The sequence below is a fragment of the Pleurodeles waltl genome, chromosome 1_1, assembly GCF_031143425.1.
Source record: "Pleurodeles waltl isolate 20211129_DDA chromosome 1_1, aPleWal1.hap1.20221129, whole genome shotgun sequence".
Classification (NCBI taxonomy): domain Eukaryota; kingdom Metazoa; phylum Chordata; class Amphibia; order Caudata; family Salamandridae; genus Pleurodeles; species Pleurodeles waltl.
Window position 1 is genome coordinate 827603309 of NC_090436.1, and position 16217 is coordinate 827619525.

The window sequence follows — 16217 nt, forward strand, 5'->3', positions numbered from 1 at the left end:
GAGATTATTTCAAACAGGGCTGTCCTCCTAAGCACTGTTAAGGGGAGTTTCCCCCAGTGCTCCATGTCCTTGTGGAGCTCTGCGATAACTGCTCTTAGATTTTGCGCTCTTCTTTTGGTGCAGTCTGTCGTGATGTAGATCCCCAATTATTGACCCAGACAACTGCCGTTGGGTTGGTCTACAGTAGCTTAACCCACTCCCAGAATCTTGGGCCAAACCTAAACTTCTCCAATACCAGTGTCATAAACAGCTAGTGGACTGTATCAAATGCTTTCTGGATGTCGAGTCTTAACAGAAAGTGTGGATCCTCACGATCCTTAATAGCGTCAATCCAAGAGTGGATACGACACAGATTGAATCCCGTGGACCTCTTGGGCATAAAGCCTGTTTGGTCCGAGTGGATCAATGAGTGTATGACTGTAGCAAGCCGTGTGGGCAGTATCTTAACAATGATTTTCACTTCTATATTCAGGAGTGAAATAGGTCGGTAGGAATTGGACTCGTCTGGAGGTTTCCCCTCCTTGGGAATCACCACTGTTGTGGCCCTCCGCAAGTCTTGTGGGAGCTCGTCCACCTCTTAGGCTTCACAAAATAACTGCAGGAGATAGGGGGTGAGAATGTCGGAGTTTCCCTTGAAGAGATCTATCGGGAGGCCGTTGGGCCGGGGGTCTTCCTTGAGGACATCACAGCAATAGCTGTTTTGATTTCTTCGGGTTCTATATCCTCTGTGGTCAGGCACCGCAGGGGGATCTGCACCTGGTAGTTCCCAATGCGGGAAGGGCTCACATTTGTGTGCTTGAGGTAAAGGTGCTGATAGTATTGTACGAATGCATTAGCAATCTCTGATTCAGTGCTATGTACAGTCCCATTGTCCCCCACTATGGAATGTACCCATCTTGCTTCTCTCTCTCTGCACCCTAGCCAGGCACAGCATTTGCCTGCCCTATCCCCTGCTTCATATATGCGGTGTTGTAGGGCTAGATCTAGGTTTCTCGCCTCATGCTGCGCAAGTGCCTTGTATTTCTTTTGCAAGATCAACAGTTTGTGCTGAGTGTGGGGATCGGTCACAGCACAGGGGTCTCACCCTAATTCCAGCAATCGGCTCTCTGTTGAGTCTAGGTCCTCCCGTTCCCTTCTATGTTTCTGGGCAATAATGTTTTGAGCTCAATCCCGGAGGACCGGTTTATAGGCTTCCCAAAGTTTGATCACTGACATCATGGAGCCCTTGTTTTCCTTGAAGTACAGTTCGGTCTCTACTCTCAATTCCTGTGCTATTTCTGCATCCTTTTGGTCCCCTGCATTCAGCCCACAGCAGTTCCTGCTTTTCGAGACCTGGGTCCCAATTGTGAGCCAAAGGGGAGAATGATCCAACAGCCCTCTTGCTAGATATTATGCCTCTCCCACCACCGCCATCTCTCCTGCCAGTGCCAGAATATAGTCTAATCTGGGAAAAACTCTATGGGCCCCCAAAAAGTAGGAAAAGCGCTTGGCCCCTGGATGCTGACGAGGCCAGAGGTTGGTCAGGCCCAGAGAGGATACCATATCAGCCAGAGGAGTTCCCCATGAAGGAGATGTTGCATGTTGCGACCTATCCATACTAGGACAAATGAAGTTGTTAATGTCCCTCCTATTAGATGAAGTGCTGAGCTTGACTCAAATAGGACTTCAGCAAGTTTTGCATATGTTGTTTGTTGGAATCTGGGTGGGGCATAGACGCTCACCAGCATCATCTCGTGTACCCCAGTATCCCTGTGCTGCCACAAATGTGCCTGTGGGGTCTCTCCAGATTTTAGTGGTTCAGAATGGTGGGGACTTCTTAAATAGGATTGCTACCCCTCTAGACCCTCTGGTGAATCCTGCGTGTGTAGTGACGGTGAGTAGACCTCTACCTAGGAAATGACAATGGGGCCCCATGAGGTGAGTCTCCTGAAGAAGAACTACGTCAGGTCTACACTTTTTAATATATGTAATTACTAGCCTCCTCTTAATTTTGCTGACCAGGCCATTAACATTCCAGGACAACAAAGTGTACCTATCGTTTTCCCCCATTTGAACTATGCTTCAATCTTGCTAAGGGCCGGACAAGCCCTACCTTCATATTGGGAAACTGTGGCAGTCTGGTGCTAAAGTGTTGTGTTTGTCTGCTAAGTGTTGTCTCCATTTCAAACAAGCCAGTGAGGTGCGTGTTCTGCTAGGTGTGGTGGTGATGCTGGTAGTGGATGAGGATGTAGTGCACGCAGGTGTGAGTGTAGACGGAAATGGGAGGGAGGTGGAGGAGGGGAGACAGTGGAAATTGTGGATGTTTGTATGTCTGCATCTGGATGGTATTTGTGTGAGTGCCTGTGGGATGATGTGTGGTACTTGTGTTTGCCTGTGCCACTCTTGTGTGTTGTCTTGTGTGTATGCTCATCTGCCTGTGTGCTTGGGATAGGTTGGGGTTGAGGGGAATGGGATTGGGAAAAGAAAGTTGGACGGGGAGGGTGGAAACAGGGACAATGGCTGCTATCAGAGAGGAGGCCAGAGCCTGGATTGATCTCTGTTGGGCCGCCAAGCCAGTGTGAATGCCCTCCAGGAATGCATTAGTCTGTTGCATTTGGGCTGCCAGCCGCTGGATGGCATTCACAATGGTTGACTGCGCAAAAGAGATGGATCTCAGGAGGTCAATAGCCTCCTCACTCAGGGCAGCAGGGCTCAATGGGGCAGGGCCTGAAGTGCCTGGGGCGAATGAGATGCCCACCCTCCTGGGTGAGCGGGCACGGGCAACTCGCTGAGGGGCTGTTGGGAGGGCAGTGCTGGTATAGGGGTGGCAGATGTACCTGTAGCTGGGGTGGCCACAGAGGTGTCCGCCACCACCAGGGAGCTTCCATCGGAGGAGGAATCTGTGTCCGAACAGTCCCCTCCTGTCTCTGCCGTGGTGCTAACCTCACCCTCTGTCCCACTGGTGCCCTCAGCGTCGGTGGACTCTATCTCCTGGGTCCTGTGGGATGCTGCTCCCTCCGTCGCCGGTGCCTATGCTCCTCTGCCAGATAATGCTAATACACATAAGGGCAGGGTGACAAAACAAAAAGGAGGGGGAAGAGACAAAAGATACACTTGGTCAATGGCTGCACCAACACCACCATTGGCGTGCACACCACCGTCACACACAGGGAACAGCCCTACGCACTATGCATTGCACTACCAGTTATAATGCTAGCTACCAAGGCTTGGGGAGGGGCACATACCGCCAAATGCAGCACACCTGGGACCCACACAGCCCTGCCCAGTTGTGGATGCCTACGAGCTAGGTAGCAGGATTATCACTTCAGAACCCTGCCCTGCATTACTCTGCAATGTCAGGCCTGGCGGCAACCACTGACAAAACATCCCTCATCCGGATACCACCCTACCATACGTAAGTTGTAAGAATGGGCACTGTACTCACCCCCTTGCGGCTGCTGTGATGCCCACAAGCGCCCATCCAGCTCCGGATAGGCCACCGGTATGTGGGCCATCATGGGGTTCCGGGTTCGACGGGTACACCTTCCTCGTTGGGAGGCCATCCCCAGCTGGGCCTCTGCCGTCTTCCGTGCCAGCGTCTCAGGGGCTCCCACCGTTTCCAACAGTGGGTGCTCCGCCTGCCTTAGGACCCAGGGTCCGCACATCCTTGGAGATGGCACGCCATATACCCTTCTTTTGTTGGGCGCTGACCTCCAGAGAAATACACACAGGAAATGGTATCAGTCAGACTGTCCTGCCTGTTACACTTATGACCCACCATACCCCTTCACATCGCCATTTACACACACATGGCCCAGCACACAAGCTGTACGCCGCCCAGGGGACATCCACCCACCCCCCTACACGAGGCCTTCATACACACCACTCCATGCATTCATGCCACATGCATCGTGCTCACAGTGTACTCACCTGTTGGTCTGGAGGCCCATACAGCAGTCCGTACTGGGGTAGGACCCCATCCACCAGTCGCTCCAACTCTACTGAGGTGAAGGCCTCGTGTAGGGGTGTGGGCCCTTTCCCCAGTCACACGAGTTATGGTAGGTTCCAGACACAGGTCACAGCAGCACATGCAGTGTAGGTCCTCTCCTATGGAAGGTCAGGTAGCAAGTGAGTGATCAGATACAAAATGGCGGTCACGTCTATGGTGGTGCATACCGTCACCGCCGGCGTACATCTCCATTGGCCACTGTACCCAATAGGGCCCAATGTTAACCAATGAGGAGTTCCCGACCGCCTCCCGCAACGGCGCACAACGCCAGCGAAATTACCTCACTTCCACCTGTCCCTCCACACAGGACAGGCGGATGCCATTTCAGGGGGGGGCAGGCCCTCGATAATAATTGCGTCACAGTTAAAAATTGGACATACAAGACAAATACCACTTACCCATTACAAATTAACATCATCCATTGTACTGTTGTGGCTCTGATGTTCAGTTTGTGACCAGCTCCTCACTCTTTTGTCCCTTAGACTGCAACCGCTGTGGATGAATAGGAGATGGAGACATACCTCCGTGTTCAGACCCCTGGTGGACTTGGCAACAATGGAGGACAGGCACATTATCCTCACCTATAGACTGGACAGGCCACAATCACAGAGCTGTGTGCCCAACTGGAGCCTGACCTGATATCTGCTATCCGTCACCCCACTGGGATCTCCCCTCTTGTGCAAGTCCTATCTGTGCTCCATTTTTTGGCAACTGGTTCTTTCCAAGTGACAGTGGGCTTGGCAGCAGGAATGTCACAGCCAATGTTCTCAAGAGTGCTAACAAGAGTGTTGTCTGCCCTGATTAAACACATGTGCAGCTACATTGTATTCCCCCAGGTGGAGGATTTGGCCACAGTAAGGGCTCACTTCTATGCAATGGGACATATCCCCAACATAACTGGGGCAATTGATGGAACACATATTGCATTTGTCCCCCCCAGCAAAATGAACAGGTGTACAGAAATCGGAAGAGTTTCTACTCCATGAATGTACAGATGATGTGCTTGGCAGACCAGTACATCTCCCATGTCAATGCTAAGTATACTGGGTCAGTGCATGATGCCTTTATCCTGAGGAATAGCAGCATCCGAAATGTGATGGCCTAACTACAGAGGCACCGTGTGTGGCTAATAGGTGAGCCCTGGTTCCCACCCACTAGATGTTGGTGTATGGGTATGGTGTGGGCCATATAGGATAGTGTGTGGCTAAATGTTGTCCATCGATATTTTCTGGTGACTCATGTTACCCCAACCTATCATGGCTACTGACCCCTGTGAGGAATGCCAGGACAAGGGCAGAAGAACATTACAATGAGGCACATGGGTGAACAAGAAGGATAATCGAACGGACCTTTGGCTTCTTGAAGGCCAGGTTGAGGTGCCTCCATCTAACTGGGTGATCCCTGTGCTACTCACCCAAGAAGGCCTGCCAGATAATCATGGCATGCTACATGTTGCACATCCTTGCCTTGAGGCGCTATGTGCCTTTTCTGCAGGAGGAGGAGACTGGAGATGATCATGTGGCAGCAGTGGACCCTGTGAACAGTGAATATGAGGAGGCAGAGGATGAGGATGAGGACAACAGAACAGCAGTGATTCAACAGTACTTCCAATGACACACAGGTAAGACAGTGTTACTTCACATTTCATTGTCATTATTTAGATTATCTTTGGCACTGGCATGCTGTTATTTCCCACTTCTAAGCCCACTCACTGTACCGTTTGGCATCTCATTTTACAGATGTTGGTGCTCCCCTATCACTCCTGGTGTGATCACTGCAGCCAACTACAGGTCCTATTTGAACATTACTGTACATTTGAATTGCAATGTTTGAACCTGGTTAAACAAATACATACTAAAATAAGTTTGACATACTCCATACTTGTATTTTTTCAAAGGGTGTTTATTTAAGTGCTAAGAAGTAAAGGGGCAAGTGCATTGGGATGGGGTGATGATGGAGGGAAGTCCAGGGTATAGTTCCAGTCTATTTGTAGCACAGGTGCATTGTCCATGGGGACATAGGAAGGGGAGCAATAGTTCAAGGTGGACAGGGTGGCTTTGTGGGACACAAGAGTAACAATCAGGAGAGTCTCATTTCCTGGAGGGGGTCTTGGCAATAGTCTCTGGCTCATGCCTGGATCTCAGTGAACGCTTGCGGGTGGTTCTCCTTCTGCAGGGGGAGGGGTGCTGGTGGCCTGTTGGTCCTATGGCGGTGCCTCCTGTCCACTAGCGTCAGCAGAGGTGGAAGGCAGTTCAGATGTCTGGATAGTGGCAGGGGCCCGCTGTTGTGAGACTGCCTCCCTCATATTGTTGGCCATGTCTGCCAGCACCCCTGCTGTGGAGACCAGGGTGGTGTTGATGGCCTGCAAGTCCTCCCTGATCCCCTGGTACTGTTCCTCCTGCAGCTGCCTGTTCTACTGCACGTTGTCCAGGATCTGGCCCAGTCTATCGTGGGAATGTTGGTATGCTCCCAGGATCTCTGCAAGTGCCTCCTGGAGAGTCGGTTCCCTGGGCCTGTCCTCCCCCTGGCGTACAGCAATTCACCCAGTTTCCCTGTTGTCCTGTGCCTCTGTGCCCTGAACCGTGTGCCCACTGACCCCAGGTCCCTGATTGTCTTGGGAATGAGTTGTGCCCTGGGATTCCTGAAGTGGTGGACACACTGCTAATTGACGTGTCCTGGGGACAGAGGCATGGGTACGCTGGGTGGGTGCTGTTGTGGTGTTTCCAGATGGGGGAGGCTTTGTGGTTGTCTGGGACTGTGCCTGGGTAACCGACTGTCCAGAGGTCCCTGATGGGCCAGGTTGGTCATCCAGATCCAGGTGACCAGAGTTGCTGTCATCACTGTGGGCCTCTTCAGTTGTGGGACTGGATATTGCTGGCACCTCTTCGCCACTGACATTGGCTGGGATACCTGTGGGGATGTAAATACAGTGTTATTGTTTCTTTGTGTGACATATTGTGCATTGGTGTGTTGCCCTCTTTGTTTATATTTGCCCTGGCAGCTTTCACTTCTGTAAGTTGGTGTATGGTGGGATGATTAGTTCTCTCTAGTGTGCATGCTTTAGTGATGGGTGTCCATACAGGGCTGTGAGTGGTGTCCATGCATTGTTATGGCATGCAGGGCTTGGCATTGGGATGAGTGAGATGTGATGGTGGGGGGTATGGGAGGTGATGGAGTGATGGGAGTGAGGGCGAGGGTGGGAGTATGTGATGGCATGCAGATAGTGGGGTTATAGTAATAAAGAGTTTACTTACCAGAGTCCAGTCGTCCTGCTACTCAGGCCAGGCCCTCAGGATGCATGATTCCCAAGGCTTGCTCCTCCCTTGTTGTTAGTTGTGGGGGAGGAGGTTGATGTCCACCGCCAGTCCTCTGTACAGCAAGTTGGTGTCTTGCTGCAATGGAACGCACCTTCCCCTGTAGGTCGTTCCACCTCTTCCTGATGTCATCCCTTGTTCTTGGGTGCTGTCCCACGGCATTGACCCTGTCCACGATCCTCTGCCATAGCTCCATCTTCCTAGCAATGGATATCTGCTGCACCTGTGCTCCAAATAGCTTAGGCTCTACCCAGATGATTTCCTCCACCATGACCCTTAGCTCCTCCTCTGAGAATCTGGGGTGTCTTTGTGGTGCCATGGGTGTTGTGTGAGTGGTTTAGGTGTGGGTGTTTAGAGTGATGTGTTGGGGTGTGTGATGTGGGATGCGTTGGTGGTGTATAGGTGGAGGTGGTGTGTGGCTCTGGTTTTGTCTGTAGTCGTGGTGTCTGTCTCGTGCCAATGGTTTGTATTCGTAAAGAGTTTTGGGTACTGTGGGTGTATGGGTGTGGTGTGTGTATGGATGTCAGGTGTGTGTTATTTAAATTGTCCAATGTAGTGTTGTTTTGTTTGTGTGTATGTATTTTGAGCACAGCAGTATGTACCGCCAATGGTTTACCGCCATTGAATGTCCACTGTGGTGGTTTGTGGGTCATAATGTGGTGGGCGTAGTTTTGTTGGCATAACGGTGTGGGTTTTGATACCGCCAGTTTATCACTGACCTTTGGTGTGGCGGACTTGTGTCTGTGGCTGAATAGTGACGGATTGGTGTGTGTGTGTCACAATATGGTGAACGGATATCCGTGGCGGTATGTTTGCGGCAGTCACCATTGCTGTGAGATTTACCGCCAATGTCATAATGAGGGCCATAATATCTATTCTTTTTATCCCCTATTGCTGTGCCTCCCTTTCGAATTTCAGTGATCCATCACCTCAATACTGTCAATCATAACAGAATTTTCCCTATCAAGGGGATAGTATCAGGTAGCTCATTAGCGCATGGGGTACTAGAACAATATCTAGACTGTGCTAAAAAATATGTCAATGACTACCCTCATATCATTTATTCAGTATGTCTCACTATGACTAATATAACAGAAAAATTAGCATACCACGTTAAGTAAAGTCAACATGTTTCAGTGTTTTTGGACATTCTACATTTTCATTAAAAGAAAAAGTCGCTTTTCGACTAGATTACTAGATACTTATAAACTAGTCAGTGTTCTGTGGTGACTGCTTGGGTAACAGTGTCACTTACCTGTAGTGACTTCCAGAACCCTAGAATTTTCACGGGACAAAACATAAACAAACATATATATGGACCCATTAAAGAGTATAATTTAACAACAAATTAAAGTCTGCTTGCCCCAGATGATAGCAATGTCATACCTATAAAAAAAACATTGGCATAGCCAGTACTTCTTGGTTTCTAAAGGCCAAGGTATTGTATTTGCCAGTGCTTGCTGACACTGGCCTGTGGGCTGTCAAGGCACATGCACATGCATGGCGCGAAATGCGTCAGCATAGGTAGGTGAGAAACATAAATATAAAACAAAGGAATTGCTAGAGACATCAACCGATCTTGTAGTTTGACTGCCCTAATGTAGCTAGAATGTTTGCATTTCCATGTGGACAAATAGCCCTGGCTGGCTTGCTAACTTCGAAAGTAAAGTCTGTGATTCCTGCAAGAGGCATTTATTACCTCACTGCATGAAAGAGCAATTTTGGAAATCCCAGGTGATCTTCCACTGGATGTAAGCAGGCTGAGATCTGCCGTGCAGTAACATGCCAACTGGCACCAGCACGTGAGAACCATTTGTGAAAGACCTACTTGCAAGGAAAGAGGTGAAGAAGGAAAGAGAACCTCAAAAAGCAACAGCATCAAAGCCCTAACTGGGAAAGCAATTGGAGACAGCAAAACAGTGGACTTCACCCCAGACGTTATGCAACAGTTCCTCAAGGATGTGAAAATGTAGGTGAGTACGATTAGGGCAGATATAAATCATGCTTCCAGGAAATCATAAATGACATAAAAACAAATGAATCATGATTAGACAATCTGGAAAAGATGATGGATAAAAAGTCCAAAGGACAACATCAAATATATAAATTATAGTTAATTAAACAAAACCTGCAGAAACAGAATTTGGAATTGCAGCTAAAACAAGAGATCTTAGAAGGCACACCCTGACGCAACATTTGATAGAATAAACATATATAAAAAGTACAACAGCATTTAAAACAGAGGTCTGCCAAATGAGTGGAGGGTCAAGATATTAAGGGCTACATCAGGGAGCTCCTAAGAATTAGACCAGTTAGACCAAACACAAAGAGTTGGCATAGATACATTTCTTTGAAGGGAAAGAGGAACAGAAAAGGAAAGCTCAAGAGAAACTGAAATTCTGTTTTAGGTATATAGGCCCTCATTACAACCTTGGCAGGCGGCAGAGGCCGCCTGCCAAGGTTGGACTGCCGAGCGCCCGCCTATGCGGCCGCAATCCCACCGGTCGCATTACAACATCCCCGCTGGGCCGGCGGGGATGTCGACTGTAACATTGGAGCCAGCTCCTAATGGAGCCGGTGGTGTTGCAGCTGTGCAATGGGTGCAGCTGCACCCGCCGCGCTTTTCACTGTCTGCTGTGCAGACAGTGAAAAGCATGGTGGGCTGTGCCTGGGGGCCCCTGCACTGCCCATGCCAAGTGCATGGGCAGTGCAGGGGCCCCTAGGGGCCCGCAACTCCCCTTCCCGCCAGCATTTCCATGGTGGTCTCTACCGCCATGGACAGGCTGGAGGGAAGGGGAGTCATAATCCCCAGGGCAGCGCTGCAAGAAGCGCTGCCCTGGCAGATTATAACCGCCGAGACAACGATGGCGGGAAACCGCCGGTCCCGGTGGTGCGACTGCGGCGCTACCGCCGCAGTCATAATACGGCAAATTATACCTCCAGCCTGTTGGCGGTACAATCGCCAAAACGACCCTGGCTGTCTTTGACCGCCAGGGTTGTATTGAGGCCCATAATGCCCATCAAGCAGTCATCACCATCTTACAGATGGTGAATGCCCGAATCTCAGGAAAGCTGTGGGTCTCCAACGTGGTTTGGCAGTTTGTAGGATCCCAGCTTCATACACTGCTGCTCTCACCATACACCCACCAGTGCTTGTATGCCAGAGTATTTAGTGCAAAAATATTGTTGTGCAAAACTATTGTAGATAAAATATTAACTGCCAAAATATAGTGAAGGTAAGCATGTATAGGTAATTGTACACTTACTATTCTTGAATCCATATCTATGTACCTTGATAATATATTTCTAATATTGTCAGGGTAAACACAGATATATTGATAAATACAGATTTATTGTTCTTAACTCCATATTTGTGTCCCTTGATGATATATAGTAAGTAGAGTGAATGCGTTCTTACCTGTATATACCTGCATTAATGATACTTCTGTGGTCTATATTTTTGCTACAATTTTCATAGCATGATAATTAGGAGGCAACATTTTGGTTCCAAACCCCACCAGCAATGAGGCTCACCTCCATTTCTCTGTGGTACTTTACCGGCCGGAGACAGGGGCTGTCCTAGAGATTCAATAGAATGCGTCCATAGGATGAGGCAAGTTGTGTCCCACACTGCTACTCTTTTAACTGTGGTTACAAGTAAAACATTGCACAAGAAAATGAAAGGATAGAAAGCAATAGAATCATAGAGTTCTTTTTCTCTTTCAACATAAGAATAAAATGCAGGTGGGAGAGCTAGTTCAGAGATTAAAGTAGACAAGATATGTCTACGAAGAAAGTCAGAACCACTGGGGATGCCATTAAGTGGCTGAAAGCCTTCCTGTGAAACAAGAACTTCCAGGTGTGTGAAGGTTCTGTGGTATCTAGTTACAGGGTTCTGAACCATGTTAACCACAGCAACTGCTTCAGTGCCTTTATCAGTCAACTTCACAGGTTCACTTTGCTCAGTCGTTCATCCTCTGCATTGTGGAATCCCTGAGGGCTCCTCAATGAGCCACACACTTTTTAATCTGTACGTACTTCCCCTAGCAGAAATTGTACGGTCACACGGTCTTGCCTTAGTGTCCCATGCAGATGACACACAAATCATCAAGGCCCCTACACCCGATGTCAGCCAAACCTGCACTCAACTTAATTCATGCCTTAAGGAAGTCACAAACCGAATGTCTGCAAGCAGTCTGAAACTCAACGGCGACAAAACGGAGGTACTTGTGGCCCGAAAAAGAGGTCAAGATGGCTGGAACTGCCATGGCCAGAACAACTAGAAGAATCACTTGAGCCTGACCAGCAGTAAAAATCTGGGTTTCTGGATAGGTGACAAACTTACAATGGAAACACGGGCCTGAAAACTGGTGGCATCCTATTTTGAGATCCTGAGATCCCTCAGAAAGTTCTTATATATGTCACCACAATCCACTATGAGGATAGTGGTAAAGGGTCTAATAAACTCATGTCTAGACCAAGGGTCTTCAAACTGGGGGGCCTCAAGTGATCCCAGAGGGGCGGCAGGCTCTGGCCAAAAAAGCATTATGCTAATAAAAGGGCTTTGTTTTAAGTTGAAATAATGAGCAGCATAAAACCACTCTGAAGTGGGCCATCACTAACATGTTTTGTCATTTATATCCAAGATGGAAGTATGTGTCAAAAGGGAAGGGACTCCAAAACCCCCACCCCACTTCTAATAATCACACTGTGGATACCTTTCCACGATAGTAAGGCTTGCCTGACCAGAATAATATGTATGTCATTGTGTATTTGATTGGGTTTTTAAAACAGTATCAGAACTTAACTGTAATCCTTAAATATGTGTAGGTGTATTTAAACTTTGGCAATTTAATGGAATTGTGAAAGGTTTGGTAAGGGGCCCAAATGATTTCTTTTTCCACAGGGATGGGGGGCACAGAATTAAAACGTTTTAGGACCACTGGTCTAGACTATGATTACTCTCTCTACTTGGAGAGTCCAACATGTATGGTAAAAAGGCTCCTAGTGATCCAGAATCCTGCAGCTAAAGTCCTTCACAAAATACCTAAGCACCAATCAGCTAATTCAGCCCAGGTATCCCTTTACTGACATCCATGGGACAGGCCCACTCATCATCCAGAACCTACTTCCCTCTTATGGGGAGGCCTCTTCGATCAAGCAGTCAAACACTCCCTGCGGTTCCCAGGATCAAAAGAGCAAGAAGCAGTGGCCGCTCCTTTGCTTATCTTGTTCACAAGCTTTGGAATACCCTTCCCGCCTCCCTCAGAAGTCAGCACCCAGAAGTCTGCTTCAGACAATGTCTCAAAACTCAACTTTTCTGAAGTGTAGGCTTTAGCCAAATGGTTCATTCAGGTATTCTGGAGAGGTTGTTGCAACTAGCCCTAGAAGGCCCTGTCGGGTAGCAATGCGCTGTATAAAAACAAATGAATTGAATTGAATTGAAATCATGCTTTTTATAACACAGAATGGGATTCAACTCCACAATACAACCTTCTGAAATGATTGTACTGTTGACACACTGTTTTCATTAAAATGCTAAATAATATGTAAGAAAATTCTTTCAAATCAAGTTTTATTTGACATATTTTAAATATATTCCTATTTTTCTAGTATTAGCTCCCTGTTTCCAACAAATACAAACGTGACTGGTAACTCCAGCATTTCTTTTATGTCTGAATATCTTTTTCTGTTTTGTAGGACACTACATGTATGTGGACTCTGTATATGTTAAACACTTTCAAGAAGTAGCTCAGCTGGTCTCACCCCTGACAAATACCCCCATGTCTGGCTGCTTGTCTTTCTACTACCAACCAGAGCGGATGGACGGTCATGTATTCTCACTGTACACCAGAGATACTAACGGCTTCTATGAAGAGATCTGGAAAATGGAGCATGGAATGACTAATAACTGGAATTTAGCCGAGGTTGACATCACTGCGCTTTATCCACTTGAGGTAAGAGCAACCATAAATTACATACCCGCAAATGGACACTTTGTCACATACATCCAAATTAGCAAGGGTTTTCCAGTTGAAACAATAGTAGTTTCATATCGGATATAAAGATCCCTGCCACTTATTCTACCAACTATTGCAAAATTTGAAAATTTTTATATAAAAAAACTTTTCTGCTGACAGTCCATAAAAAGACAAATACAGGGTGCAGTGCTACGCTAGATATTTAACTAAAGAAAACTAGATGCCATTCAGCAGTTGATGGTTGCATTCACGTTCTTGGTGACAGTTTAGCTGGAAAACAATACTGAAATACTTAAATATAATTAAAACAGGTTTGAGTAGGAAAATGTTTCTTTCATTAGTAATATGTGCTTTATTTTACTATTCATGTAAATTCATGTTTATATCTCAGGTGTGGGAATAAAACTGTACCCCAATAGTTTAGGACTCCCCAAAAAGTAGAAATCCTGAAATTTGTCTTCCTACAGTTCTTCCACTGGTAATGCATGTGTAAAAAGGCACCCCACCCAACAACAATTTAGCAGGGTGTCAAAATAAGTAACTAGGGCTACTCAATAAGTGAGTTGTAGATCAGAGCTAAAGTTAAAGAAATCGCATAATCATGTAGTACAGGATAAATGCCACGAAGGCTCAAAGTGCAAAGTTCACAAGGAGTAGTCAAAAATCTGAAATCATTCTAATTCCTGTGAGCACTGAAATTATTACTAATAAATATTTCATGTATTCTGTATTTTGAATTTGCGTAGAAAACGATTTAAAATAGAAAATAACGTGCAACTCGAAAATGTGCCCACTTCAATGGCCGCTAACTACTATGAAATGTTTTATTAAGAGCGTATTAATGTATTTCAGAACTTATATGAATGTGAAATCTGAAATAGTATGTTATACTTACGATTAAATGCTATGTATTTGCTTAAATTAACTGTAGGCCTGAAGTTAGCGAGGTCTAGGCCTTAGTAATGCACTGCCTCATTTAAAAAATGCCATGTCAGAATAAAATCTGATCACATGCTTACTGAATGATAAAGATGTATTGTGCTAACTGAAAGTTGACCAAGTCATAGTAGTAGCAAAATGTTTTTCTCATGAGGAAATGTGTGTAGAAACCTGAATGTTGTAAAACTGTTACAAAAGTTAACTTGAAACATGTGAGAAAGCGATGTTCCCAGGAACTCACAATGGATGTACTGATGGAAGGATGTTAAAGTTGCTTCGTGACGAGTAGAACGATGTGCGCAGAAGAAAAAGAGCCAATCATCAACGTGTGAAAGAGTGTTTATGTAATGGCTATCAGATGATGCTTTGACCAGTGACAATGTGAGACAATTTTAACTTAACCGCACTGCACTAAGAGCTCTTGTTGTCACTCAGCAGAGATCCACTCCACACTTTACCTCAGTTTTCTCGTGCCCCATGCGTAAATGCTGGTGCTTACTTTTGCGCTCAATGCTCAGAGCTTGTAGCACATTTGCTGCCTACTCTAGATATTTCTTTCAAATGGTTCCGAGAGGTTAGAGTCCCCGATTCTGAACTATTACCCCTTTCAAGTTCCGTTGCTGATGCTGCTTGAACTGATGTCCACCTGACGTAGATTATCACAGCTTGCTGATCCATAAGGAAAGGTATATTAAATTGCTAATGTCTTTATTGTTGTTTTTGTCTTTTGTTCCTAGGTGCCAACCGCTGCTTTTTTTTTTTTAGTAGAGCCATAGTTAGATGTTTTCCAAATTTATGTTGACTAAATCTTTTTGCATGAAGCCCAAACATGCTGATGCTAATCTGATGTTAGAGAGATCTCCCCCACGCAACTAAATTTCTTTTTGATGTTACTCAATTGCTGAATTCAAATGTATTTTTTTCCATTGCGTAATTACTTTTATTGTAGATTTGTGCTTTGGCTTTAGAAGGATTAGTTAATAAAGCTTTAGTTAAGTTGAGATTCTTTAGCAGATTCGGTCAACCAGTGTTGTTTTTATACATATATCATCTGCATTTGAGACTAATTTACGTGATACTAGCATTGTTAATCTAGGGAAATAAATGTTCTAACTGATACTAAAGGTGTGGTTCCTCATGTCCTAATGGGCCATAGTGTGAAATTTACTGACTACAAAGATTTATATTGTTTTTGTTTAATGATTTTTATATGTATGGACTTAGGGTGTGAACATCTTGAGCGAGTTAAAAGGTCAATCAACCCATGAACGCGTCCCCTTATCAATTGTCATAAAGAAACCAATAAGATCAGACATGCTCGCACTCCCAAATGAGCAGCACAATCAAGAACAGGATGGACCACATCCCTAAAAGGGTTAGGGGTTCGTATACACAATTATTGCATAGAAAATTAGCTAAAGCACTGTCACGTAATGCTCTTCTCTTACCGCCGTTGTCGGATGGAGCTGGAGTGTGACTTCGAATCTTGCAGGTTCTGGTCTGGCCGAGATAGGGGTGCCCCTTTCCGGTAGCCACAGTGCTGCTGACAAGGTAGATGTCAAGGCAGTCCGTGCCCTCCAGAACGAGTCCCAATGAAAAAACCCACGTGAAAAAAACTTCTTGCTCAGGAACTCAAAGAAGCAGGATAGATAGTGTGTTAGGATCCCAGGACTTCAAGGAATGGAACCACTGGAAACCATAGAAGAAACAACAAAAGGTACTCCACAGGGATAGCTAGCAGGAGCAAGATCCAGCACCAAACAGGAAGTGTTGCAACGCAAGGGAGAAAAGAACGCAGGTTCCTTACATACTGATACCAGGTAGTGACAAACAGAAAAAAGGAAAAACGCCGTCTTGTATTGGGAGATCATACCATAGAGAAAACTGGAAAGGACAACCTCTTTGGAAAGGAAAAATAAAAGATACCAATGCATGCTGAGAGGTAAATGGTACAGTGGGAAGACGGAATATGGTCCCAATGCCCATGAAGAAGAA

The 16217-nt window shown here is 46.3% G+C and overlaps 1 protein-coding gene across 1 annotated transcript in view; it reads left to right on the plus strand.

The window, feature by feature from the left end:
• Positions 1-16217, plus strand: part of MAMDC2 (MAM domain containing 2) — a 480378-nt gene that overhangs the window by 256132 nt on the left and 208029 nt on the right. The window contains exon 6 of the mRNA XM_069228830.1: positions 13003-13259. Within this exon, the coding sequence (XP_069084931.1) occupies positions 13003-13259 (257 nt within the window). The remainder of the gene's footprint in view (positions 1-13002; positions 13260-16217) is intronic.